This window comes from Pristiophorus japonicus, chromosome 10, assembly GCF_044704955.1.
Source record: "Pristiophorus japonicus isolate sPriJap1 chromosome 10, sPriJap1.hap1, whole genome shotgun sequence".
In the NCBI taxonomy this organism is placed as follows: Eukaryota; Metazoa; Chordata; class Chondrichthyes; family Pristiophoridae; genus Pristiophorus; species Pristiophorus japonicus.
This window is the reverse complement of record NC_091986.1, coordinates 90,497,103-90,523,152: the sequence shown is the minus strand read 5'-3', so window position 1 is coordinate 90,523,152 and position 26,050 is coordinate 90,497,103. Positions and strand designations below refer to the sequence as shown.

The 26,050-nt window shown below is 41.8% G+C and overlaps 1 protein-coding gene across 1 annotated transcript in view; it reads right to left on the bottom strand.

The window, feature by feature from the left end:
- Positions 1-25,656, bottom strand: part of slc10a2 (solute carrier family 10 member 2) — a 30,635-nt gene extending 4,979 nt beyond the window's left edge. Inside the window, exons 1-5 of the mRNA XM_070891451.1 lie at positions 25,244-25,656; positions 16,379-16,497; positions 16,182-16,270; positions 2,893-3,068; positions 8-165 (exon numbers count right to left, since the gene is read on the bottom strand). Coding sequence (XP_070747552.1) covers positions 8-165; positions 2,893-3,068; positions 16,182-16,270; positions 16,379-16,497; positions 25,244-25,641 — 940 coding nt within the window. The 5' untranslated portion in view covers positions 25,642-25,656. The remainder of the gene's footprint in view (positions 1-7; positions 166-2,892; positions 3,069-16,181; positions 16,271-16,378; positions 16,498-25,243) is intronic.
- Between the last annotated feature and the right edge of the window lie 394 nt (positions 25,657-26,050).

Genomic DNA, 26,050 nt, shown 5'->3' with positions numbered 1-26,050 from the left:
AACTTACATCCAATCAATATAGCTGCAAACAATATTTGAAAAACACTGTAGATGAGTGGAAAGGTGAACATCAGCACAAGCTGTTCAGATGAAAAGGAGAGCTGGACAATGGTTGTGCAGAGCTGAGTGTTCTGTGCACCAGTCTCTAAAGCTACGGTACGACATCTGCAAGATAAAGAAAATTGTAATAATTGAATTGAAGACCTTTGTCCAATGACTAATGAGACATCACATTACATAGCATTGCACTGAATTCATGAATCATTGAGAAGTATGCTCCAAACTGCACTCCCTTAAATTCAGTTCGATGATTACATCCATTAGATTCCTTTACAAAAATACATTTTCAGTTCAAATGTTTATAAATTTGCTTATAATTCCTGTTTTTGTTAAATGTGATGTATGTAAAATCAGGTAGGCACTATATACTGATTTAGCAACACACAGTGTTCATGAATGTCTTTTTTTGCAAGATAATTAATCATTAAAACACAAACATTCCCTTGTTATTGCATCATACAAACATTAAAATAAAATGAAGTAGTTGTTCCATATATAGTGATTAAAATGCTAATAAGAAGGATCATAAGCATGCTAATCAGATAATGAACTCTGACCTTTAAATAGCAAGTTAGCACTCAATACTACATTCAGCAAGATTGAGTAAAGATTTCATCAGAGGAATTTGATTTAGCAATAAGTTTAAAAAAGTTGAATTTGTTTCAGCTTCTTAGGTTAGTTTTTGGTAGTTATGTCTTGTACTAATCCAGAATTTGCCTCTGAAAAATAAATAACAAATACTGCAAAAGATGGAAATCTGAAATTTTTTTAAAAATCTGAAAACATACATCAGGTAGAAAGAGTAAACCATATATTTTATAGGTTTGTACCTTAAGAACTGAAAAATGAGAGCTATAAGCATCTTAAAAGAACCAGTAAAAAGGGGATAGGTGGAGAAAAACAGACTAACGAGCATTGAAAGAAACTTAGTGGAATGATTGCTGGGTATTGATGAGGAAATGACGTCCTAAGTGGACTGTAGTAACCCTGTGACATGGTGTACCTAGACTTCCAAAAGGCATTTGATGAAGTTTTACAGAAAGGCTATTGGTTAAACTCCGAACTCTCTGAATTCATGGAAAACCTTGGATAAGAAGGGACCTGACGAGTAGAAAACAGTGAGTACTCATTTGTACAAATAGCAGTAAGATAAATAACTGGATATTCTGTTTTTGTGATGTTGGTTAAATATTGGCCCTGATTGAGGGAGAAGTCCGTTCTTTTTCAAAAAATGCTGTTGGATCTTTTATTTGAGATAGCAGACATGGCCACGGTTTAACATCTCATCCAAAAGATGACAGCTTCAACAGTGCAACACTCCCTCAGTGCTTAAATCTGTAGAGTGGGGCTTGATTCCATGACTTTCTGATTCAGAGGTAAGAGTGCGACTGTTGAGCCACAGCTGACACCTATGTATTTTAAATTACAGTCCCCGCCATTTATAGCAGGTGCGTTCATGCAGCCACAATTTGCCCACTATATGCGATGGGCGTTATAGCGGGGCAGCGCTTTGATAGTGTGTTACTACCTGTGGATTACACTTGCTCTACTGTATTTCCTTATGATTTACTTGCTTCAATGCAAGAGGTACATTAGTGAGGTGCTATTTATTGATACATATGATTGTTGCTTTCAGTGCAGTAAACAAAGTGTGATTTGGTGAGTGAACACAGCAGTTTGTGGATGAAAAAAAAGAGGGCGTTAATATTAATGGATTTTACTTTTTAGCCAATATAAGCGACTGACCATTTTAAACATGCATGTTTTAAGTGGTGGGTACTGTACATAGGCAAAGTAAGTTGAACAAAATATGTTTGTGGACAGAACAATGGGAGATGAAATGCAGAAAAGTGCAAAGTACTGCACATAGGAAGATTAAGTAGATGACACATGTATGCCATGAATGGTATTGAAATAAATAAGGAGGAAGCTGAAAGAGACCAAGGAGTCTTAGTAGACTTGATCCTAAACTCTTCAAGTTAAATTTTGAGAATAGGATAAAGGAACATAAGTTCAAACTGGTAAAATGTAAATTGGGACTGTAATTAGGAAATTCTTCTTTACAAAGCGAATGATTAATTTGTGGAATAGACTTCCAGATAAATTAATGAATGCAAAACCCCAAATCATTTAAGAAACCATTGGATGCTCCAATGAAGGAATTGTCAGAACTTTCTGAATGGATAAATGAAGATGGCCAAATGGTGTCTCACATACATAATTATCTTGTGTAATAGACAGAACGTCAAAGAAATCAATGAAAGGACTTGTGAATAGCTGAGCTGGTGGGAGTATAAGGAAAATTAACAGGGAAGAGAAGGAAAACATAATTTTAGATTGGAAATTAAAATGAGATGAAAGTACAGTGGGTCGACCAGGACTGAAGAAGAAAGTTCTGGTGGACTCACTGTACATCTTCTATTTTAATTTCAACTCTGTTTTAATATTAAGCTTGATCCCCGATTGACATTTTCTATGTTTTCCATTTCTCCCATTTTGTTACCTTTTCTTTAGGCCTCAGCTATTCACATTTAATATTTATTTAACGTCTTTCATGATTCTATCCATTATTTGACTGAGATGATCCGTTATATCATCCAGCCATCATTGATACTTTTTTTTTGTCTGTTTTTCTCTCCTCTCCCCCTTATTCTGCTTCTAATATGCTTGTTCATCTCCTATTTTTCAGTTTTGCAGAAGGATGTGAAACATTGGCTGTTCTCCCCACGGATGCTGACTGTCTTTCCAGCTGTTGCTTCTCCTCTGAAAAGCTGGATTACAAATTATAACAGTGTGCCATATTTGATTTATGATTTTACAAAAAATCTGTACCTAAACCAAGGCTGGCCAGCAATACGAGCCAAAATAAATCCTAATGCATAGCCAATAGCTGGATAAATAGTTCCAATGATCCACAGGGAAGGAGATGTTACCCAGGATCCTCTATACAGCAAGGCTCCGGTCACAGCTATACCAACTATGAGGAATGCTCCAGTGATGGAGCCAATCTAGGAGAAAAGATTATTTTGGAATTAGAAAAGTAAAGCAGTACAAAACACATTTTAAAAAAGTGAATAATTGTTTTCTGAATACTGTTTCACATTGAGACCAGGAGGTAGGAGTTAGAAGTGGCACTGAAAGACAGGATCAGGTGTCCTGAAAATAGTGTCTGTCAACAAAAAATGTGGTATGCATATTTCACTTGCAATTTGATAGCTAATAGTCATAATAAAGATTGTTATGAGTTTTATTTTTGTCTTGGCCTAAAATTCAGTAAAAATGCGCTTGCATTAGATCTTTAGCTACGATTACAAACTTGTCTTAGGAACTTTCAAGTGCAGCATGACAAAACTAATCACCACATATAATAGAAACATAGAAAATAGGAGCAGTAGTACGCCATTCGGCCCTTCGAGTCTCCACTGCCATTCAATATGATTGTGGCTGATCTCAACACCATATTCCTGCTTTTCTCCCATACCCCTTGATGCCTTTTGTTTCTAGAAATCTATCTATCTCTCTCAAATATATTCAGTGACTTGGCTTTCACAGTCTTCCTACCCCATATCCTGAGACTGTGACCCCTTGTTCTGGACTTCCCAGCCAGGGAAAACATCCTCCTCGCATCCAGTCAATCCAACTGTCATGTATGTATGCTTGGGTTTACTAGCCACCAGGAGGCACCACTGTCGGAAGTCATTGGGCTGTGCGCACATGTGTGCGGCCCAGGTATAAAAGGCCAGCCATCTTGTAATGTAATCACTTTGGGCCCTAATAAAGTAGAGCCAGATTTGTACCTGCTCGGAGTCTACAATATTCAGTCTATTGAGTTATTGCATACACAACAGTTGGCGATAAGGTAACAAGAACCTTTGCATGCAAAAATGAGCACACTTGGAATTCTGGAGCGATTTGTGGAGGGAGAAGATTGGACAGACTTTGTAGCCCGCTTGAACCAGTACTTCACGGCCAACAAAATGGAGAAGGAGGCAGACGCAGTTCGGCGCCGGCCAGTGGTCCTCATGGTTTGCGGTCCGAAAATCTATGGACTCATAAAGAATCTCCTCTCGCCCTTAAGTCCAACGGACAAGGACTATGAAACATTGTATGCTCTGGTATGTGATCACCTCAAACCAGATGAAGGCATCATCATCTCAAGATATCAATTCTATATGCACATTCATTGAGGGCAGAGATGTATCGGAATTCGTTACAGACATAAAACATCTAGCTGGACCATGCAAGTTTGAAACTGCATTAGCAGACATGTTGCGGGACTTCTTTGTAATTGGCATCAACCACAAGATGATCCTGCGTAAGCTACTGGCGGCGGAGACACTGGATTTGAGCAAGGCCATCACGATTGCCCAATCATGCACGACAATGGACAAAAGCTTAAAGCAGATATAATTGAAAAATCGGAACTTGGCAAGTACTGTAAACAAGATAGTATCATCGTTTGGCAGAGCTGCATATGGCAGGGCCTACCCAACTGCGTACGCGAAACCTGTGGTCGCTCAAAATCCGCCAACGGGAATGAATCCAATATCACCGTGTTGGCATTGTGGGGGAAATCATTGGCATCATCAGTGTCGGTTTAAACAGTATATTTGTAAGGCTGTTCAAGAGTGTCCGCAAATGAGCAAGTGTGCTGTGATACACCACGTGGAGGATGATGAGCAGTTGAGCGCGGATCCGGATATGCAATCCAAGATACCAGAGGAGGAAGTGTATGGACTGTATTCGTTCCTAACAAAGAGCCAACCGATAATGATTAATGTAAAACCTAATGGCATGCCGATATCTATGAAATTGGACATGGGTGCGAGTCAATCAAAAATGAGCCAGAGGACGTTTGACAGGCTGTGAGGCTTAAGCTGAGTTGTCAATGCTAAGTTGTGTACGTACACTAAAGAACTCATAACGGTGATTGGCAGTGCAGTAATCAAGGTGTCGTATGATGGTGTGGTTCACGATTTACCGTTATGGATTGTTCCAGGCAATGGTCCAACGTTGTTCGGCAGGAAATGGTTAGAAGAAATCAAATGGAACTGGAACAAGATCAAAGCATTGTCGTCGTCAGAGGATACTCCATGTGCTCAACTGCTGAGCAAGTTCCCCTCGCTGTTTGAACCAGGCATCGGCAATTTCACGGGAGCCAAGGTGCAGATCCACGTGGACTCGGATGCATGACCAGTCCTTCATAAAGCTCGGGCAGTTCTGTACATGATGAGGGAGAAGGTCGAAATCGACAGACTCCAACGTGAAGGGATCATATCACTGGTCGAATTTAACGAATGGGCCAGCCCCATTGTTCCCGTGTTGAAAAGTGATGGCACTGTCAGGATTTGTGGAGACTACAAGGTTACGATCAACCGAGTTTCGAAACAGGATCAATACCCGTTACTGAAGGCTGATGACCTGTTTGCAATGCTAGCCGGGGAGGAAGTAGTTCGCAACACTGGATTTGACATCGGCCTACATGACAAAGGAGCTGGCCAGCACATCGAAGAAACTTACATGCATCAACACTCATAAAGGACTGTTTATCTACAACAGGTGTCCTTATGGAATTCGCTCAGCTGCAGCCATATTTCAGAGGAACATGGAGAGTCTACTGAAGTTTGTCCCCAGAACCGTCGTGTTCCAAGATGACATAGTAGTCACAGGTCGTGACTCCGCCGAACATCTGAACAGCCTGGAAGAAGTTCGACGTCGTCTGGACAAAGTGGGGCACAGACTGAAATGCTCAAAGTGCGTCTTCATGGCACTGGAAGTCAAATTCCTGGGGAGGAAAATTGCTGCTGACAGTATCAGGCCTACGAACTCGAAAACCAAGGCCATCAAAAATGCACCCAAGCCTCAGAATGAGACTGAGCTGCGTTCGTTCCTTGGTCTACTCAACTATTTCGGTAATTTCTTACCTAGATTGAGCACCTTATTAGGGCCACTGCACATGCTGCTAAGAAAAGGCAACAATTGGGTTTGCCATGCGTCTCAAGATAGAGCTTTTGAGAATGCTACTAATCTGCTTTGCTCTCACAAGCTGCTGGTACATTATGATCCGTGTAAGCATCTAGTATTGGCCTGTGATGCTTCATCATATGGAATTGGTTGTGTGCTCCAATAAGCTAATGAGTCGGGCAAATTACAATCTGTTGCATATGCTTCAAAAGGTTTTTCAAAGGCGGAAAGAGCACACAGCATGGTAGAGAAAGAAGCACTAGCCTGTGTGTATGGGGTTAAAAAGATGCATCAGTACCTGTTTGGTCTTCAATTTGAACTGGAAACAGATCACATGCCACTCATACCTTTGTTTTCCAAAAACAATGAAATCAATACCAATGCATCGTCCCACATCCACAGGTGGGCGCTGACATCTGCCTATGATTATGTCATTCACCATAGACCTGGCACTGAGAATTGTGCCGATGCATTGAGCCGTCTGCCGTTGCCCACACCAGAGGTAGAAACGCCACAACCGGCAGTCCTACCAATAATCATGGATGCTTTTGAAAGCGAAGGAACCCCTGTCACGGCCCAACAAGTTAAGATCTGGATCAGCCAGGACCCGATATTCGCGGTTGTGAAACGTTGTATTCTTAGTGGTGATTGTCTGCCATACCCAAGCAAATGTGTGAGGAGACCAAACCTTACATCCATCGCAAAGATGAACTATCCATTCAATCAGATTGTATACTGAGGGGTAATCGTGTTGTTATGCCCAAGAAAGGCAGAGAGAAATTTGTGCATGATCTACATAGCACACATCCCGGTATTGTCATGATGAAAGCCATTGCCAGGTCTCATGTATGGTGGCCTGGAATTGACTCGGATCTGGAATCATGTGTGCATCAGTGCAACACTTGCATGCAGCTTAGTAAAGCACCAGTAGAATCACCACTGAGTCTGTGGTCGTGGCCATCTAAACCGTGTCCAGGATCCATATCGACTTTTCAGGTCCCTTCCTGGGAAAGATGTTCTTAGTTATGCTGGATGCTTATTCCAAGTGGATAGAGTGTACAATCATGTCATCCAGCACATCCACAGCTACCACTGAGAGCCTTTGTGTCATGTTTGCTACGCATGGTCTGACTGACATCTTTGTAAGCAACAATGGATCTTGCTTCATCAGTATGGAGTTTCAAGAGTTCATGAAACTCAATGGTATCAAACATGTGAGGTCAGCATCATTCAAACCTGCATCCAATGGACAAGCAGAGCATGCGGTCCAAACCATCAAGCAGAGTATGAACCTCAAGGTTCACTGCAAACTCGCTTGTCATGTATATTGCTTAGTTACAGGGCAAGACCCCATACGCTTACTGGGGTCTCCCCTGCTGAACTATTGATGGAGAGGTCTCAAGTCCAGGCTCTCTCTTGTCCACCATGACTTGAATAATCATGTCGAATACAGATGTCAAAGTCAGTCAGGGTGTCATGATCACGCTACTGTGTCATACAACATTTTTATCAGTGATCCTGTGTATGTACTGAATTATGGTCAAGGTCCCAAATGGATCACCGGTACTGTTACTGCCAAGGAGGGTAACAGAATGTTTATCATTAAGCTGAAGAATGGGCAGACATGCAGGAAACATGTTGATCAGATAAAGCTGTGTTACACGAATGAACCGGAACAGTCTGAGGAAGACACAATCAGTGGCCAACCAACCTACCCTCAGTCATCAGAGGACTCCGCTGTCATCAATGAATCTGGACTTTCAATCACTGACCTGTTCAATGAATCTGGACTTTCGATCCCTGATGTCGTTACTGCCACTCCCATCAGATCGGCTACTCAGCCCCCAGTCATAACAGACTCAGAACGCTCGCCCAAGGCTGGAGTTGAACTGAGACATTCAACTTGGGAGCGGAAAGCCCCAAACTATCTCAATTTGTAAAAGGACCGTTACTAATATCTTAAAGAGGGGTATTGACATATATGTATGCTTGGGTTTATCTGCCATCAGGTGGCGCCACTGTCTCAGGTCATTGGGCTGTGCACAAGTATGTGCGGCCCAGGTATAAAAGGCCAGCCATCTTGTAATGTAATCACTTTGCGCCCGAATAAAGTAGAGCCAGGTTTGTACCTGCTCGGAGTTCACAGTATTCAGTCTATTGAGTTATTGCATACACAACACTAACCTCTCCCTTTGTTGTTCTTGGTGATTTTCAATTTATGCCCTCTACCATGAACAATACCATGGGTTATCCACTATTACAAGTTAACAATATAATTATGAATGAGACATCTGTTTAATATTTATAATTGAGTATTTTTCTGTTGCACTATTACTGTGGAATGTAAATAATAGAGACATGGTAACACAAATTCTGAGAAGTATCAATCATGTGATTTTTTTTCTGCAATATAAACATATTCTGTTTTTCCATTTTATGCTGGAATTACATAATTCTCATGCAATCTAGTGAACAGATGCTGTAAACCGCACAGCCTTTGATTTTGAAGTTGCGAAGTATATCCTGTTTGACAAATACTAGTGTAATTTCAAGAGAAATTCATCTTCAAACCAAATGCTCTCTTATTGGCAAGTCGCCTTACCACTTCAGTGAATAGTTTTTTAAAAGCCAACATCTTTCCCTATTCTATTCCACTGTCAACCGCGAGGGTCTATGGAGCATCCTCCTCCATTTCGCATGCCCCCAAAGTTCGTCACCACCCTCCGCCTGCTCCACGATGATATGCAGGCCACGATCCTTACCAATGGATCCATCACAGACCCAATCCAGATCTGGACCGGGGTCAAACTGGGCTGCATCATCGCCCCAACACTCTTCTCAATCTTCCTCGCTGCCATGCTCCACCTCACAGTCAACAAGCCCCCCGCTGGAGTGGAACTAAACTACAGAACTAGTGGGAACCTGTTCAAACTTCGCCATCTCCAGGCCAGGTCCAAGACCACCCCAACCTCTGTCGTCGAGCTACGGCACGCGGATGACGCCTGCGCACATACAGAGGCTGAACTCTAGGACACAGTCGACGTATTTACTGAGGCATACGAAAGCCTAGGCCTTACGCTAAACATCAGTAAGACAAAGGTCCTCCATCAGCCTGTCCACACCGCACAGCACTGTCCCCCAGTCATCAAGATTTACGGTGCAGCCCTGGACAACGTGGACCACTTCCTGTATCTCGGGAGCCTCCTATCAACAAGAGCAGGCATTGACGACATGATCCAGCACCACCTCCAGTGCACCAGTGCAGCCTTCGGCCACCTGGCGAAAAGAGTGTTTGAAGACCAGGCCCTCAAAACTGCCACCAAGCTCATGGTCTACAGGGCTGTAGTCATACCCGCCCTCTTGTATGGCTCAGAAACATGGACCATGTATAGTAGACACCTCAAGTCGCTGGAGAAATACCACCAACTATGTCTCCGCAAGATCCTACAAATCCCCTGGGAGGACAGAAACACCAACATTAGCATCCTCGACCAGGCCGACATCCCCAGCATCGAAGAACTGACCACATTTGATCAGCTCCGCTGGGTAGGCCACATAGTTCGCATGCCAGACGCGAGACTCCCAAAGCAAGCGCTCTACTCTCACCTCCTTCATGGCAAACGAGCCAGAGGTGGGCAGCAGAAATTTTACAAGGACACCCTCAAAGCCTCCCTGATAAAGTGCAACATCCCCACTGACACCTGTGAGTCCCTGGTCAAAGACTGCCCTAAGTGGAGGAAGCGTATCCGGGAGGGCGCTGAGCACCTCAAGTCTCGACTCACCGAGAGCATGCTGAAATCAAGCGCAGGCAGCGGAAAGACTGTGCAGCAAACCAACCCCATCCATCCCTTCCCTCAATGACTATCTGTCCCACCTGTGACAGAGACTGTGGTTCTCGTATTGGACTTTACAGCCACCTAAGAACTCATGGTAAGAGTGGAAGCAAGTCTTCCTTGATTCCGAGAGACTACCTATGATGATGATGATTTCACTGAAACTTACTTCTATTAAGTAAGGTGGGAGGAAGCTCATGTGGTGCATAAACACAGGCATAGACCTGTTGGGCAGAATGGCTTGTTTCCGTGCTGTAAAATTCGATGTAATGCTATGTAATATTAAGTACACGTGATGTTCAGGGGAGTTTTTTTAAATATATAGCTTACATAAAGTTGCACTTCTGCTCAAGTTTAAAACGGGGCAGAGAGCAGGATAGACAAAGCAGGATCATGGCTTGGGTTCTGGGCCTGAAAATTCAATTAGGCATGAAAACGGGCATGGGGATCACAATTGGCCCGCGCCCGTTCAAAGTGCTGCAGGCAGAACGCGACCTTCGTGTTGCCTGCTAATTACCATGATTGCTGCATTTCAGCATCATGTCCAAGAAGATACTGTTCTGTGACAGAAGGTGGTAAGGTGGGGAACTGTTGAGCAATGGGGATGTGGGGTTTCATTCAGTGGAACCAGAGCCTGATGATGCACTCATGGACAGCCCATCTGGAACATGGATATGCAGGTTGCCTCCTCCCTTCCTCCTCCTTCTCTTTCTTCACCCACCTCCTCCCCCTCCTCCTGAGATGGTCATGGTGCCCCTTGTGGCAAGGACTGGGCCCTCATGATGGCCAAGTTGTGGAGGATGCAGCAGACTACCACAACATGGGACACCCGCTCTGGCGAGTACTGGAGGGCTCCTTCCGAGTGGTCAACGCAGTGGAAACGTTGTTTCATCACCCCAATTGTCTGCTTGATGACGTTACTCTTCCCTTCCCTTCCTCGACTTTTCCGTCTCCATCTCTGGAGGTAGGCTTTCGACCAGTATCCACTATAATCCTACTGACTCCCACGACTACACTTCCTCCCACCACTTCCTTTAAGGATTCTATTCCATTCTCCGAGTTTCTCCGTCTCTGTCGCATTTGTTCTGATGACGCCATCTACCATACCAGTGCTTCCGATATGTCTTTGTTTTTCCTCAACCAAGGATTCCCCTTGACTGTGGTTGACAGGGCCCTTGACTGTGTGTGTTCCATTGCCCACACTTCTTCTCTCACCCTTTCCCCTCCCTCCCAGAAACACGATAGGGTTCCCCTTGTCCTCACCTTCCTCCCCACCAGCCTCCACAGTCAATGGATCATCCTCTGCCATAACCGCCACCTCCAACATGATCCCATCATCAAACACATCTTGCCCCCCTTCCTCCTCTTTCAGCATTCTGAGGCACCGTTCCCTCCACGTCACCCTGGTCCACACCTCAGTCACCTCCAACAACCCCTCCCCTTCCCACGACACCTTTTCGTGCAAGCACAGGAGATGCAACACCTGCCCTTTTACTGCCTCCCGTCCCACCATCCAGGGCTGCAAACACTCCTTCCAGGTGAAACAGCGATTTACTTGTACTTCTTTCAATTTAGTATACTGTATTCGCTGCACACTATGTGGTCTCCTCTACATTGGGGAGATCAAGCGCAGATTGGGTGACCGCTTTGCTGAACACATTGTTTCAGTCCGCAAGCATGACACCGAGTTTCAGATCGCCTGTGACTTACATTCCGCTCTACTCCCATTCTAACCTCTCTTCTCGGCTTCTTACACTGTTTTAATGAAGCTCAACATAGCTTGAGCACTGATCTCTGTGGCACTCCACTAGTCACTGCCCGCCACCCCGAAAAAGACCCGTTTATTCCTACTCTCTGTTTCCTGTCAGTTAACCAATTTTCAATCCATGCCAATACATTACCCCCAATCCTATGTGCTTTAATTTTGCACATTAACCTCTTATATGAGACTTTATCAAAGGTCTTCTGAAAATCCAAATGCACCATATCCACTGGTTCTCCCTTATCTATTCTATCAATTACATCCTCAAAAAACTCCAGTAGGTTTGTCAAACATGATTTTTCTTTCCTAAATCCATGTTGACTTTGTTTAATCCCGTTGATATTATCTAAGTGTACTGTTATCACATCCTTTATAATAGACTCCAGCATTTTCCCTACTACTGATGTCAGGCTAACCGGTCTGTAGTTCCCCGTTTTCTCTATCCCTCCTTTTTTAAATAGTGGGCTTATATTTTCCACCCTCCAATCTGCAGGAATTGTTCCATAATCTATAGAATTTTGGAAGATGACAACCAATGCATTTACTATTTCCATGGCTACCTCTTTTAGTACTTTGGGATGCAGATCATCAGGCCCTGGGGATTTATCTGCCTTCAGTCCCATTAGTTTTTCCAGCACTATTTTCTTACTAATAATCATTTCCTTTAATTCCTCTTGCTCACTAGACCCTTGGCTCCCTGGCATTTCTGGGATGTTATTTGTGTCCTCTTCCGTGAAGACAGAACCAAAGTATTTATTTAATTGTCATGCCATTTCCTTGTTCCCCATTACAAATTCTCCCGTTTCTGCCTGTAAAGGACCTACATTTGTCTTCACTAATCTTTTTCTTTTTATGTATTTGTAGAAACTTTTGCAGTTGGTTTTTATATTCCTTGCAAGTTTACTCTCGTACTCTATTTTTCCCTTCTTATTCAATCACTTGGTCCTTTTTTGCTGAATTCTAAACTGCTCGCAATCCTCAGGCTTCCTACTTTTTGTGGCAACTTTGTATGACTCCTCTTTGGATCTAATACTATCCTTAATTTCTTTTGTTAGCTATGGTTGGGCCACTTTTCCTTTTGTGTTTTTATGCCAGAAAGGAATGTATAATTGTTCCAATTTATGCATTCGTTCCTTAAATATGAGCCATTGCCTATCCACCGTCATGCCTTTTAATGAATCTTCCCAATCTATCATAGCCAATTCATTCCTCATACCTTCGTAGTTTCCTTTGTTTAGATTTAGGACCCTAGTTTTAGATTGGACTACTTCACTTTCCATCTTAATAAAGAATTCAATCATGTTATGGTCACTCTTCCCTAAAGGACCTTGCACAACAAGACTGTTAATTAACCCCTTCTCATTACACAATACCCAATCTAGGATAGCCTGTTCCCTAGTAGGCTCCTCAACATACTGGTCTAAAAAAACCCATCTCGTACACACTGCAGGAATTCATCTGCCACAGTATTATTACTAATTTGGTTTGGCCAGTCTATATGTAGATTAAAGTCACCTACGATTACTGTAGTACCCTTGCTACATGCATCTCTAATTTCCTATTTGATGCCATCCCCTACATTGCCACTATTGTTTGGAGGCCTATAGACAACTCCCACCAATGTTTTCTGCCCCTTGGTGCTCCTTGGCTCCACCCAGACTGATTGTAATGAATCATGTTCTGATATGTTGCTGTGGGGGAGTGCTGCCTGCTAAAAGCATGTTGGTAATTTGGGAAGGTGCTAAATGGTAAAATTGTGGGCCATGTGCAGCAGAATTTTTGATATGCGAGGCGCCCACCATTAATACACCAACAATAACTTGTATTTATATAATACAAGTTGGAATATTACCCTATAAAGTGATCAACATACAAAGCAACCTCTCCAAATTGTGCTGAAAGACCTGAAAAATGATAGAACTCTCATTAAAATTAAGGCCTACATTACAACTGTTTTATTCTCCAAATTTCTTGTCTTCGCGTTTCTCTTTGCTTTTTCTCATTTCAACCAACAATTTTCACCTGCTGTTGCTCCACTGCCACAATATTGGGACGGACTTTGCTGAAAAAATAATGGTGTGTTAACGACACATGTCATTATTAATGTACAAATCATCCAGCAACTTGTGGTGAGGGAGAAATACCCCGTGAATTGTGAATCACCACAAGTTGCTGGACGATTTGCACCGCTCTGCTGTTAGCTTTGCAAAAACAGCATCTCATCCTTATCCTTCCCATAGCTTTCATGAAGTTGGTGCATTTGCACAATAACTTGCCATTAAACTCGCCACAGAAAATTAAGCCTAGTAATTAATAATGTAAGTACCCTTTTAACAGCGTGATAATTGTTAATGACTGCAAATCTACCTTTCTTGCCAGGAAGGGAAAAATTAAAAGTGTGGCATCTCATTCCTTCAGGTAGTGAATTGTTGGAGATTTTTAAGACGTCAAATTTTAAATGTGCTTTTTTCTTACTTTTCCTTTCTGTCTCTCTCTCTCTCTCTCCAAAAATCCAATATTTCTCACCGTCTCTTTATTTCTCTTTCTGTACATGATGTCTTTCATGACATTTGACATTAAATGCACCCACTCTAATTCATCCTCCTTCTCAGTCCTTCCTGTTTATTTCTCAATATTTAAATCTCATTGTTTAAGGAGATACACTGTTGGTCCCATTGGTCACTAAGGTTCCAGATGCCCTGTTGCCCTCACCATGCCGTTATCAGCTCGCATTTTCAGCAACTTAGAGAAAAGACATTTTGAGCTGAGGGGTGCAAGAAAATGTCTAACTAACCGGGCATGCACTGCTCCAGCAAATTCCAGCCCATTTAAATGAATCCCAACATCATGCCTGCTGATTTTAAATCTCCTCTTTCTGTATCTATCCTGTTGGGTTATCTCTGATTTTAAGTTAGCAGTAGGAGCTCGGACTGAACTGAGGAGTGGGAATGGAAAGTTATTGTTTAAATATTGCAAGAATGGAGGAGCAGAACAATAGCAAGGATCCACTGGTATAGTGTTTCTGTTGGATTCCCTGTCTGGAAAAATTGCTTTACTAGGATGGTAACCAGCCAGGAGGAATTCCTGTATATCAACTTCCTCTCGAAAGCGACACAAATTCCTAGTCTTCTACTTGAAGGTAAATGGTCCTGAAATTCTACGGGTTACTCCCGGTCTCCTGCCACAACTTTGGCCAGAGACGGGCAGAGCCCCAGGTAAACCGTATAAATAGCCCTTTTCCCCCCTCTCTTCTCACTATCCAGGGTCCCAAATACTTCTTCCAGGTGAAACAGCGATTTACTTGTTCTTCTTTCAATTTAGTATACTGTATTCGCTGCTCACGATGTGGTCGTCTCTACATTGGGGACCAAACCCAGATTGGGTGACCACTTTGCAGAACACTCTGTTCAGTCCGTAAGCGTGACCCTGAGCTTCCGGTCACCTGTCACTTTATTTCCCCGCTCCACTCCCGCTCCGACATCGCCACCCTATATTGTTCCAATGAAGCTCGAGAAACAGCACCTCATATTTCATTTAGGCACTTTACAGCCTTCTGGACTCAACATTGAGTTTAACAATTTCAGACCATAACCTCTGCCCATTTTTGGCTCCCTTCCCCCCTCCCCCCTCCTCTTATGTAAAAAAAAAGTATCTGTCTCCAATAGCAGCTGTTAATTATTCTGTCATTCACACCCTATCGAGACTAACCTTTTTCTAACTTCTTCCATTACCATTTCAAGTTGGCCCATCATCCCTTTTGTCTCTCTAATTTCTTTTGTCTGCCACCCTATCACAGACCTTCCCTTTTGTTCGTTCTTTCCCTCCCCCTTTCAGTGCTCCTTAAGAATCTATTCTTTTCGAACATTCACCAGTTCTGACGAAGAGTCATCAACCTGAACTGTTTACTCTGTTTCTCTCTCCACAGGTGCTGCCTGACCCGCTGAGATTTCTAACATTTTCTGTTTTTATTTCATATTCCAGCGTCCGCAGTATTTGGCTTTTGTATATAGTATAAATAGCTGGTTGAGTTTCAGCCAGGCTGGAGTCACAGCAGGAGACTGGGAGAACCTCCCCGAGTGATTCCAGGGCAAGTACTTTCTACTTCACCTTGTGTAAATCAATAGTTAAACAATTTTTAAATTTATTTTAATATAATATTTTATAGTCTTGGAAAAGGCATTTTTGAAATCATAGGGTATAATTTCTGTGGAGTTGTCCTGATTTCCCACTGTAACTTTGGCTGAAATTGTCAGAAATGCCATAAATGGCCATTTATGCCATTTCTCTGGAGTTTCCATTGAAATTACATGGGAGAATCCCCCATAGCAATTTTAGGTCCATCAATTTTCAAACCTTAAAATATTGAGTCATTTTTTGCGAGACTCCTCTCGATCATTTGCGCAACTTTAGCAAAAGATCAATGGAAATCCAAGAGCAAAGACATAAACAGCATTTAAGCCAGTTCTCCTGCTAAAGTTATGGCAGATGATTTGGAGAAGGCCCACAGAAATTTTCTTAAATGTTTCTCTAATTTTAAAAACTGTTTATTTGAAATTGCTTACCTTCAATATTATCTTGGCCTTATGTGGCCATCTGTAGTTCACATAAATCCCAAAAGCAACAGGAATGAGTAGGCTTGCCAGGGTGATACCTGGAATACATAAGTTTCAGCTTTATTCAGGTCCCTAACTGAACACACAAAAACACAGACTCCTAGCCTGACAATTAATGTGAAATTTGGTGTTCACACATAAATTACCTATGCTGTCATAAGGGATTTCGATGGCATCTGTGTCAACCCAGGTTTTCGTGTAGACGAAGAGGCAAAGAGGCATCATTCCCATCCCCAGTATTGTGGAGCACGTTGTCATACTTATGCTGAAAGAAAAATATATATTTAAATAAATGTGGAAAGTAACACTAAACAGCAAAATGAATTTTTAGGCCTTGAAATTATGTTGTGGTATATGAGCAGACAAGTACTTAATGTGTTATAATAAACAAGAACCGTTTGAATTTGCTAATAAATTGAAGGTTGTTTCCATTAAAGCTCCATTTGAAAAATTGAATCTTTACACTTTGTAAATAACAGGACATAATTGAAGGCAATGCTTCACTGAACACTTTCCGTTAAAAAGTTGATTTGCTAACAATATTTAATTGAACAGTTGTTATGGCTTTTCTTTAAATCTTCTGCTCTAACTTAGTTATAGTAAGATTATTTCAGATAAAACTGAAGATTGCCAATCCAGTTCTGTATGTTTCACAGGTCAGAGTAGATCACTATGCAGCTTTTATTTTTTGTGTGTGTTGTTTTATTGCGCTGGTTAACACATTAGAAAAAATAGGCGTTAATCTGTTTATTTTGAAATAACTGACAGGAAAATAATGGAAGGTTAACCAGTGTACTGAAAAGCAGTACATAGTAGTAATTAAATTAATATGTAGAATTGCATCTTCATCAGCATGTTAATTGCTAACAATAGTCTCCTAACTAGGTTGATCTGCTTTTTGAGGTGAAATTGGTTTTGGCTGATCGAGCACAGTGGGCGATAGCGATTCGGCAGCCCATTTTACATCAACTCTGTTTTTATTTTCGTGCAGAGTGTAAAATGGGCTACTGAACTACTATTGTCCACGACCAATGCCCTTCTTTTATATCTGCCCTGTTGGGTTGTCACTGATTTTAAATAGTAGTGTGTGTTTAAACTTCCTTCATTAATGCATCTTTGTTTTGCTCAGTTTGACTGTGAATAGTCATGATGTTAGAAATATAAATTAAATCTATGAAAACTTATTTAAATATTACCATTGGGCAATAACTGAAATGGAGTAAAAAAAATCTCCATTACTGTGCAAATTTAACCCATAGTACATCATTTACAATTTCTTAAGCATTTCATTGTAATTCTGAATTTTCCTTTCTAATTGCTCCAAAGGTACATATTTTTCTTAAAATAGGGAAAGCAATAGAAACATAGGACTCAAGTTTTCCACCCCCATGCCCCCCCCTGATTAAAATGGCTCACCTCCATGAGGTGCGGCGACTTTGTAGAAGAAAAACCGTGCCGAAAACTTACCTCAGTATTCTCCCCACTCCTGGAACATCGCAGGCCCTTGGCAACACAAGCAGTGGGGGGCAGATCCAGGTCCAGCGCTGAAAACAGTGCCGGGATCTCTGCACATGCGTGCTAGAGTGTGCGCGCATGTGCAGTAGCACCTCGCCCCCACAATCTCTGCTTGTGCTCTGCAGGCTGTGTGGGAAGGGCCCGAAGCATGCTGCCCCTAGCCCTGGCTGAATGGGCTCCTTCATCGGAGGCCAGATCAGCTACCAGAATATCTATTTGTAATTAAATTGAAATTATGTTGACAGATTGCAAAGTACTTAAGGGATGGCCATTAAGGTGTTTTATCAGCATGCTGGCAGAAATCCTCTGGCACAGTTGCTAGAGTATGTAGTTCTTGAATATGCATAATTTTGTCTAACATAAATGCTCAGTTCAAAATAAAACCCCCAAATCAAGCAAGTCATAATGTTGGGTTATAATATTTTCAGATAATTGATGAGAGTTAAAAATGGAATTGGAATAAAACTAATCTAGATCATAAATATGTAAATCTATCCCAATGGTTTCACATTTAAGAAGAAAAGTTTCATTACTCTGGATAAATTAAATTCCCCTCCCCATGAACATTTTTTTTAACATTACAAACCAGCAAATATTTAAAAAAACAAAGTTTTATTGTTAGATCTTGGGAGAGGTAGTGTAAGCCAAATCCAACAGCAAAGCCTGTCAGACTGGAACTAAAGACTAAACAAGACAAACAACAAACAGAGATTTAGAGTATAAAATTCTAAAAAAATAAATAGTTTAAATGTCATATAAAACATTCTTGCAACCTTTTGATAAAGGTGCCTTTGTTGGTACAAGAATACCATATAAAAACATTCTGCAAGGAAGTAAAACACATTGTGCTTCAGTGGATAGAATAAACCCACTCATCAAAATGTCCTTTGGAAAACTCTTATTTACAGGACTTGATATAGTGTATTTGCTAGTTTACCAATCCATTTTTAATCTAGTTGTTTAGTGCTTTGTAAGTCTTGGTGCTAGGTGCCGGTCCTCTCAGCTTCCTTGTATTTTTTATTATTGAAGGCTTATTTTTGTGTTTTGTTTAGTGCTTGGTGCTTTAAATTGTACTGCTTTGTTTAGTGCTTGGTGCTTTAAATGTACTGCTTTGTTTAGTGCTTGGTGCTTTAAATGTACTTATGCTTCTTTAGTGTTTTGTGAAGGTGTTTAGTGCTTTTCAAGGTCCTCTCACTTCCCACAAGTGGCCACAACGCTGGTCTAAGTTAGTTTGGAGTAACTTTTAGCTGTCTAAACTTGCTTCAATAGAAACATAGAAAATAGGTGCAGGAGTAGGCCATTCGAGCCTGCACCACCATTCAATAAGATCATGGCTGATCATTCACCTCAGTACCCCTTTCCTGCTTTCTCTCCATACGCCTTGATCCCTTTAGCCGTAAGGGCCATATCCAACTCCCTCTTGAATATATCTAAAGAAATGACATCAACAACTCTCTGCGATAGGGAATTCCACAGGTTAACAACTCTCTGAATGAAGAAGTTTCTCCTCATCTCAGTCCTAAATGGCTTACCCCTTATCGTTAGACTGTGACCCCTGGTTCTGGACTACCCCAACATCGGGAATATTCTTCCTGCATCTAACCTGTCCAGTCCCGTCAGAATTTTATATGTTTCTATGAGATCCCCTCTCATTCTTCTAAACTCCAGTGAATACAGGCCCAGTCGATCCAGTCTCTCCTCAGATGTCAGTTCTGCCATCCCGGGAATCAGTCTGGTGAACCTTCGCTGCACTCCCTCAATAGCAAGAACGTCCCTCCTCAGATGAGGAGACAAAAACTGAGCACAATATTCAAGATAAGGCCTCACCAAGGCTTGTACAGCTGCAGTAAGATCTCCCTGCTCCTATACTTAAATCCCCTAGCTATGAAAGCCAACATGCCATTTGCCGCCTTCACCGCCTGCTGTACCTGTATGCCAACTGTCAATGACTGATGAACCATGACACCCAGATTTCGTTGCACCTCCACTTTTCCTAATCTGCCGCCATTGAGATAATATTCTGCCTTCCTGTTTTTTTCCACCAAAGTGGATAACCTCACATTTATCCACATTATACTGCATCTGCCATGCATTTGCCCACTCGCCTAACCTGCCCAAGTCACCCTGCAGCCTCTTAGCATCCTCCTCACAGCTCACACTGCCACCCAGCTTAGTGTCATCTGCAAAGTTGGAGATATTACTCTCAATTCCTTCATCTAAATCATTGATGTATATTGTAAATAGCTGGGGTCCCAGCACTGAGCCCTGCGGCACCCCACTAGTCACTGCCTGCCATTCTGAAAAGGACCCATTTATCCCGACTCTCTGCTTCCTGTCTGCCAACCAGTTCTCTATCCACGTCAATACATTACCCCCAATACCATGTGCTTTAATTTTGCACACCAATCTCTTGTGTGGGATCTTGTCAAAAGCCTTTTGAAAGTCCAAATACATCACATCCACTGGTTCTCCCTTGTCCACTCTACTAGTTACATCCTCAAAAAGTTCTAGAAGATTTGTCCAGCATGATTTCCCTTTCATAAATCCATGTTGACTTGGACCAATCCTGTCACTGCTTTCCAAATGCGCTATCATTACATCTTTAATAATTGATTCCAATATTTTCCCCACTACTGATGTCAGGCTAACCGGTCTATAATTCCCCATTTTCTTTCTCCCTTCTTTTTTAAAAAGTGGTGTTACATTAGCTACCCTCCAGTCCATGGGAATGGATCCCGAGTCGATAGACTGTTGGAAAATGATCACCAATGCATCCACTATTTCTAGGGCCACTTCCTTAAGTACTCTGGGATGCAGACTATCATGTCTTGGGGATTTATCAGCTTTCAATCCCATCAATTTCGCTAACACAATTTCCTGACTAATAAGGATTTCCTTCAGTTCCTCCTTCTTGCTAGACCCTCTGTCCCCTAGTGTTTCCAGAAGGTTATTTGTGTCTTCCTTCATGAAGACAGAACCAAAGTATTTGTTCAATTGGTCTGCCATTTCTTTGTTCCCCATTATAAATTCACCTGATTCTGACTGCAAGGGATCTACGTTTGTCTTTACTAATCTTTTTCTCTTCACATATCTATAGAAGCTTTTGCAGTCAGTTTTTATGTTCCCAGCAAGCTTCCTCTCGTATTCTATTTTCCCCCTCTTAATTAAACCCTTTGTCCTCCTCTGCTGAATTATAAATTTGTCCCAGTCCTCAGGTTTGCTGCTTTTTATGGCCAATTTATGTGCCTCTTCCTTGGATTTAACACGATCCCTATTTTCCCTTGTTAGCCACGGTTGAGCCACCTTCCCTGTTTTATTTTTACTCCAGACAGGGATGTACAATTGTTGAAGTTCATCCATGTGATCTTTAAATGTTTGCCATTGCTTATCACCGTCAACCCTTTAAGTATCATTCGCCAGTCTATTCTAGCCAATTCACGCCTCATACCATCGAAGTTACCTTTCCTTAAATTCAGGACCCTAGTCACTCTCCATCTTAATAAAGAATTTAACCATATTATGGTCACTCTTCCCCAAGGGGCCCTCACACAACAAGATTGTTAATTAGTCCTTTCTCGTTACACATCACCCAGTCTAGGATGGCCAGCCCTCTAGTTGGTTCCTCGACATATTGGTCTAGAAAACTATCCCTAATACATTCCAGGAAATCCTCCTCCACCGTACTACTACCAGTTTGGTTAGCACATATATGTAGATTAAAGTCGCCCATGATAACTGCTGTACCTTTATTGCACGCATCCCTTATTTCTTGTTTGATGCTGTCCCCAATGTCATTACTACTGTTTGGTGATCTGTACACAACTCCCACTAGTATTTTCTGCCCTTTGGTATTCTGCAGCTCTACCCATACAGATTCCACATCATCCAAGCTAATGTCCTTCCTTACTATTGTATTAATTTCCTCTTGGCCAAAACAGGCGTAAGTGGCTGTTACGGCTTACGGCTAAAGGGATCAGGGGGTATGGAGAGAAGGCAGGAGTGGGGTACTGAAGTTGCATGATCAGCCATGATCATATTGAATGATGGTGCAGGCTCGAAGGGCCGAATGGCCTGCTCCTACACCTATGTTCTTTGTTTCAATGTAATGCCCCCTTTTGGAAAAAAAACGAAACTTAAAAAAAACCTAACTAACTCACTTACACTGGAGCAAATTAAATGGGCAGAATTGCAATTTTTAAGATACTTCAAAAAAAATCTAGTTGCTCCAAAAAAAACGGAGCAACTCCTGGGCAAGCTTGGGCCCATAGGGTGCAACATGTGATCTGGATCATTTCTGGAAATGGTAATTGAAATTTAATACAGACAAATGTAAAATATTACAAATGCTAGGAATCTGAAAAAGAAGCAGAAAATGCTGGAAACACACAGCAGGTTGGTCAGTATACATGGAGAGAACATATGGGTCAATGTTTCTGGCCAGGCACGAGAATAATCGAATCAACACACGGTCATAATCTTAGAATTAGAATTAAAGTGACAGGTGCAGAAAAACTGATCATAATATTGTGAGAATGTAGAATGTATTGCGCCCAGAAGAGCATAGACATAGAATGTATTGAAGTCTTGGAAAGGGATATAGATATGCACTTAGGAGATAAGGGTATTAAAGATATGGAGTGAGGGTAGAAATTTGAATTAAAAAAATGATGAGGTAGATTTGCAACTTGCTTCCTGGACATAAAACCTGAATTCTGGATCGAGGGCCCATTATAGAAATGACCTGATTTTTATTTCCATTTGTCCGATCTGCAACACCAGTTTTAGAACCAGGTGACAAGTTTAAAAATCTACCCACTGGGTTGCCCTGGCTAACTAAACAGAGAGGGCTGGATGAGCAGATTGGGATCCTTCTATTCTTAGGTAATTCAGAAATCGTCAACTGAACAAGGACCACATTTGGTTTTGTTTCCAGGCCAGGGAAGTATTCCTATTGTTGATTGTTGTCCAGTGACCCCTGATAGCAAATCTGCTTGTGTGGATGTCAGATAAGCAAAGAACTGAGCTTTGTTGCAAATAGCTGTTAATACTGTCTCAGCTCACGCATGAAGTCTGAGTGAGGTCCTGAAAGGTAACGGCAATTGTGAAATTGTGTCTCCATGTGAGTCAGAGCCTTCCTGGAGAGAAAGGACGCAAAGAGATTTCTGAAATGTGTCACATAATGCAGACAAACAAATAATAATGATATTCTGATTGTTTTTTTAAAGTTCCGCACTTAACTATAAAATTCATGCAATAACTCATTAAAACTAAAGTGATTTATGTTTTACCTGTTTATTTGGAATGAAGCTGTATAATGGTATCTGTTCACTCTGCATGCACTATTTTGTTCATTTTAGTGGGTGCAGTAAAAATCTGTCGATCCCTACAATGTACCTCAGTGAAGTTTTAATGCATAGGCAATGTGAAAATACAATTTTATCTCCACTAATAGTAAATAGTTCACATGACAGGCAGGTCTAATACAGAATAGAATCATTATTAGAGATGAATTATGTGGAAAGTTAGTATAAATCTGGATAAAACTATTATTGTCATGAGGATTAGGTATGTATGGGTCATACGTGTGGAAGTGTGTCAAATATATCTGATACAGTTGACATGCTGGCCGAGGTTTTGTGCACTCATCAGCCTGCGATTCTCTATCCAGTAAAGTGAATGAGCAGAAAAACATGGGCTGGTGAGCACAGAAAACCTCAGTTGATGAGTTTTAGGTCCACAAGGCCTAAAACACTTTGTGACCAATACAATTGTCAGCAATTTGAACCATATTGACCATTGCCAATATGCAAGAGAACAGTAGATAAGCTATCAAACAATAAATTTGGATTTTATGACAGTCTTCTCATTAATGTCAATCTCTAACAATATACAATAAAAACAGAAAATGCTGGAAATCTCAGCATGGCAGGCAGCATCTGTGGAGAGAAACAGAGTTAATGTTTCATGTCTGTGACCCTTTGTTAGAACTCAAAGTTCGAGATGTAACAGATTCTTAAGGAAGTGCAGGGGCACTGAAAGAGAGAGAGGACGAAAGAACAAAAGGGAAGGTCTGTGATAGTGTGGAAGGCAGGAGAGATTTAAGAGACAAAAGGGATGATGGGCAAAAATGAGATGGTAAAGGCACAAGTTAGGAAACAAAAGATCAGTCTAGATGGGGTGTGAATGGCAGAATCATCACCAGCTGCCATGGGAAAAAGGAAAAAAAAAGGGGGTGGGTTTGGGGTTTGTTTTTATAAAAAGAAAGGCAAAAGAAATATGGGCAGAGGTTATGGTCTGAAATTGTTGATCTCGATGTTGAGTCCAGAAGACTGTAAAGTGCCTAAACAAAAGATGAGGTGCTGTTCCTTGAGCTTGCGTTGAACTTCATTGGAACAGCAGACGAGGCCGAGGATGGAGAGCTCAGAGTGGGAGTGGAGCAGAGAATTAAAGTGACAGGCGAGCAGAAGCTCGGGGTCACACTTACGGACTGAAGAAAGGTGTTCTGCAAAGTGGTCACACAATCTGTGTTTGGTCTCCCCAGTGTAGAGGAGACCACATCGAGAGCAGTGAATACGGTATACTAAATTGAAAGAAGTACAAGTAAATCGCTCTTTCATCTGGAAGGAGTGTTTGAGGCCCTGGACAGTGGGTAGGGAGGAGGTCAAAGGGCATCTCCTGCGCTTGCATGGGAAGGTGCCGTGCGAAGAGGAGGGGGTGCTGGAGGTGATTGCGGAGTGGACCAGGTGTTGTGGAGGGAGCGGTCCCTTTGGAATGCTGGGAGGGGAAGGCAAGATGTGATTGGTGGTGGGATCACGCTGGTGGAGGCGGAAATAGCAGAGGATGATGAATGTGGAGGATGGTAGGGTGAAAGGTGAGAACAAGGGGAACCCTGTCGTGGTTCTGGGAGGGGAAATGGTGAGAGCAGAAGTGCGGGATATAGAACAGACATGGTTGAGGGCCATGTTAACCACAGTGGAGTGGAAAAAGGAAGACATATCAGAGGCACTAATGTGGAAGGCGGCGTCATCAGAGCAGATGCGATGGAGGCGGAGAAACTGGGAGAATGGAATGGAGTCCTTGCAGGATGCGGGGTGGGAGGAAGTGTAGTCCAGGTAGCTGTGTGAGTCAGTGGGCTAGACTATACCCAGAAATGGAGACAGGAAATTCGAGGAAGGGAAGGGAAGAGTCAGAGATGGGCCATGTGAAGGTGAGGGAAGGGTGGAAATTGAATGCAAAGTGAATGAAATTTTCTAGTTCAGGGCGAGAACAGGAAACGGCACCGATACAGTCATCTAACAATACACAATCCCTCAGAAGAAGCAAATCTTGGATTAGATACCATTAATGTACAAAAAGCAGAACAATGTCATTTTGAAAATTACTGCATTTAATATGTTGATAAAACATCACGTCAATGCAATGGATTACTCAGCAGCATAGTTAGTCTTACTGCAAAAATATAGCACAATAACACTAGAGTGAAGTTATCTTCTTACCTAAGATCCATGTCCCCATCCATCCAATAGGACATAATGTTTGAACCTGTTCCACCAGGACAGCATCCCATTATTAATACTGCAACTGCTTGAACGGGGTGAATGTTGAAGGCCGTTGACAGCAGAAAGGCTGTGAGGGGCATAATACCAAACTGACAAATAAAGCCTATACATATACCCCATGGTCTCTTAATGTGACCCCAAAGTTTCTTTGCTTCGACATTGCAACCCATGGAAAACATAACCAAAGCCAACAGGATTGTCAGCACAGTACTTAAAATAAGGCTCATAAACTGGTTAAAATTGTCAAGGGGCAACAGACACGATGCGTCTTTGCAATTGGTGGCATGTTCAGTACAGAATGAATAAATCTTTGTTAGGCTTCTCACTGTCTCCATAGTTATAGCTTCTGTCTTCTCGGGACCACAGCTCTTTGAATAGTTGTTTCTAATCAGAAACAAAGGAGAGAAACAGAAGGACGCAAGGAGCTGGGAGGCAATCTGCTCAATATCCTCAACATAAAGAGAAGGAGCTGAATGTGCTTTCCCCTTTAATATAGTTAGACAGTAATAAAACAATGTAATAAACACTACTCATATTTTATAGGTTTGGTCATTAGAAATATAAAGAAATGAATGTCATCATTATATGAGAGAGTTCGATCATAAATTGTTAACCCTCTTGAGTACTGCATTTTAGCTTTCAAAGTACTCTGCAGGCATTATTGGTGAAAAATTATTTTTTGATTTATTTATACAGCTGAGTATTGCATGGTAGTAATAGGGAAATGTACAGAATCAAATAACC